This window comes from Grammomys surdaster, unplaced genomic scaffold, assembly GCF_004785775.1.
Source record: "Grammomys surdaster isolate TR1022 unplaced genomic scaffold, NIH_TR_1.0 126391, whole genome shotgun sequence".
Lineage (NCBI taxonomy): Eukaryota > Metazoa > Chordata > Mammalia > Rodentia > Muridae > Grammomys > Grammomys surdaster.
Genome location: NW_021621185.1, coordinates 16,339,689 through 16,342,688, shown reverse-complemented (window position 1 = coordinate 16,342,688; position 3,000 = coordinate 16,339,689). Strand labels below are relative to the sequence as shown.

Sequence of the window (3,000 nt, the reverse complement as noted above, 5' to 3'; positions counted from 1 at the left end):
TATATATATATATATATATATATATATATATATATATATATATATATTTCCCCCTTGGAAGCAACAAGACTTTGACAATATTAAAGGAAGAAGCCTTACTTTCTCTGGTGGGTGGTTAGCTATGAGGGTTGTAGCCCTTTTGGTAAATATGTTTGTTGAGTAGATATTGTTATATTCTGTTGCAGGTTCTTCATTATCTCGTAAATCAAGTGCACAGCGGGTACCGTTCAAAGACCCAATCGGTGCACAAGCCTCGTGGGTGTAATAGTCTTCACTGCCTAGGAGGTATCCTACAAGAAGAATGGGAGAAGAAACAGTCAGCATGGCATAAAGCTTGTTAGGCAAACGAGCGTTCCAGCATTTAATTGCCTAATGCAATTGATTGCCCATGACGAGGCTAATCAAATGACAGGGCTAATCAGGGTTCATTTCTTAACATCTCTATATTTGTTAGTAGACACCACTGAAATGGTACTGCATGGAAATCCACGTCCCTTTCTCACTTGAGTCTTTCAGAACATCTGTTCTATCTTGTCAACTCTTTATAAACGGTTGATCCATGGAAAGAGGTTTTTAGAAATCAGAGCTTAAGTTCAGGAAGCAACTAGATGCTAATTCTTTAAAACTATTTATGAAAAAAAGGTAACACACCACTAATGTGGTACAAGGTTTTACTTGTAAGAGACTCAAAACAGGGTTCAGATTATTTGCTGCTTCTGAGGTTGGGAGAAGGATTGCTGTGGTTATGTATGCAGGAGCCTTTGCAGGAGTTATATTTAGTCAAATGCTGACACCCACTGGTGGAAAGATACAAACCTTTCCAAATACAAGCTCTATCCCAGCTGAGCAGCCCCAAAGAGCAAAGCTCAGCCCTCTGCCTGACTGTGCACCTGCAGCACCTCGCCCTAATGCGTGGACAGGTGCTGCTTACTGAGCTGAACAGCCTGTCAGCTTCCCTGGCTCTGTAGCCCAGGTTCCTGTCTCACAGCAGACATGGAAGCACAGGAGAAAAGGAAATTCCCCAACTCATCGTTCTTCTGCAAGCGTTTGTGTTTTCAAAGTGTGAAAATAAGCTGTGCTTCATATTCTGATTACATTTATGGACTTGCTCAGAATAGGTCAATCAACACAGGGCAGAAAGTAGTTAGTGATGGCCCAGCTCATGGGAGTTGGGTTCTTTTGTGACACACATACATATATACATACATACATACATACATACATACATACACACATACACACATACACACACATACATACACACACACAGGCACACACACACATACATACACACACATACATACACACACATACACACATGCACACACATATATACATACACACAAACATACATACATACATACATACATACACACATACATATATTCCTACAATTGAATTGTGGTGATAATGGCACAATCTCTCAAATTGTTTAAAAATCACTAAATTAAATACATTAACTGGGTAAACTGTATAGTATATGAATTATACCCTAATAAAGCTATTAAAAAGATATAAACTTTGATGAGCTTTTAGCTATATCCTTAAACATATTCCCTTTTAGTCTTAAAATGATGAAAAATGGGCCTAGCTCTTTGCTTTCTCATGAATTTTGTCTACAGTGACAAAAGCCTTATACAGAGCTTACACACTTATGTAATAATTCAATTCATTTTAGATGAACTATTTTTCATGATCAAATAAGTTCAAGGTCCTGAATATAATTAGTATATGACATCAACATAACTTATTGTGTGATTTTTATCTGTATTTATACGAAAGAAATCCAGCATATTTATTACTTAATATGAAATAAAAAAAAATGTATTCACAAAAAAATAATTTCAGGGTAGGTAAGATGGCTCAATAAGGAAAGGTGTTTGCTGCCAACCCTGACAACCTGAGTTTGAGCCCTGCGATCCACATGGTGGAAGGAGAAACCCGACCCCTGAAAGCTGTCCTCTGACCTCCACGTGGGTACTGTCTCTCTCTTCAACCTTGAGTCCACGGTGGACCTTAATTCTCATAAAAGAATATAATTTCTGCCCTTTATGTGAAATTTTTAGTGTGTATGTGTGTGTGTGCGTGTGTATGTGCGTGTGTGGACAACCCTGAGATCACTGCCAGGAGCTATCCCCTTGTTTTTTGAAACATGTTTTCTACTGGTTTGGCAATTAGGCTAGGCTGCCCGGCCAGTGATCCCCAGGGACCCACCCACCTCCACAGTCCTCAAGCCAGGTCTAAAAGCTTAGATGACACCCAGCTTTTTTTTTTACTTAGGTTCTAGGGATCAAATCAAGTTCATTGATGCAAACACTTTACTGAGTGAACTCTCTCCCCACTGTCCAACTACCTAGAATGTTAAGTATACAACTTGGATTTTAATAGAGATTCTAAATACCCAGTGTGTCAAAGGGCAGACATCAATTCATCCTGCATGAAAAAAAAAATCCCCAAGGCACAGGCAGCCATTCCTCTAGAACGTCGAAGATGTTAATCAATCCAGGCTGATTTCTAACCACCATTCAAGGGAACTGAAGACTTATTTAGACTCAGCTAGAAAGAGCGCCAGGGCTGGCTGTCGGTGTTACAGGGCCAGGGCTGGCTGTCGGTGTTACAGGGCCAGGGCTGGCTGTCGGTGTTACAGGACCATGTGTGGAGAGACACATGCGTGCCCTCCTGTCTGCCATCTTTGTATCTTGACCTCAGCTTCAGAGTGCTTGGTCGCATGGGTTCAGGGCAGATGCCGATCTGCTCCTTTTCACTGAATCTGTGCTTTGGCCTTACCTTGCTTGGAAGCAGATTCCTAAAAACAATCTGCAAGAAAGCCATCACGTTTTTATTAGCGTGAAGCCCAGCCCCCTTTACTTTCTCCCAAAGGGGAAATTTCTCTGACTCCTGAGAGTTGGAAGAAGCTCACTCTTCCCCAATACCAACTGTTCCCTTGTGGTAACATGCTCTTGCAGGCCCTCCCTCCTCCCTCCCTCCTCCCTCCCTCCT

The 3,000-nt window shown here is 41.2% G+C and overlaps 1 protein-coding gene across 1 annotated transcript in view; it reads right to left on the bottom strand.

Annotated features, from left to right (window-relative positions):
- Arsb (arylsulfatase B) overlaps positions 1 to 3,000 on the bottom strand; it is a 165,758-nt gene that overhangs the window by 146,230 nt on the left and 16,528 nt on the right. Inside the window, exon 3 of the mRNA XM_028760183.1 lies at positions 100 to 290. Coding sequence (XP_028616016.1) covers positions 100 to 290 — 191 coding nt within the window. The remainder of the gene's footprint in view (positions 1 to 99; positions 291 to 3,000) is intronic.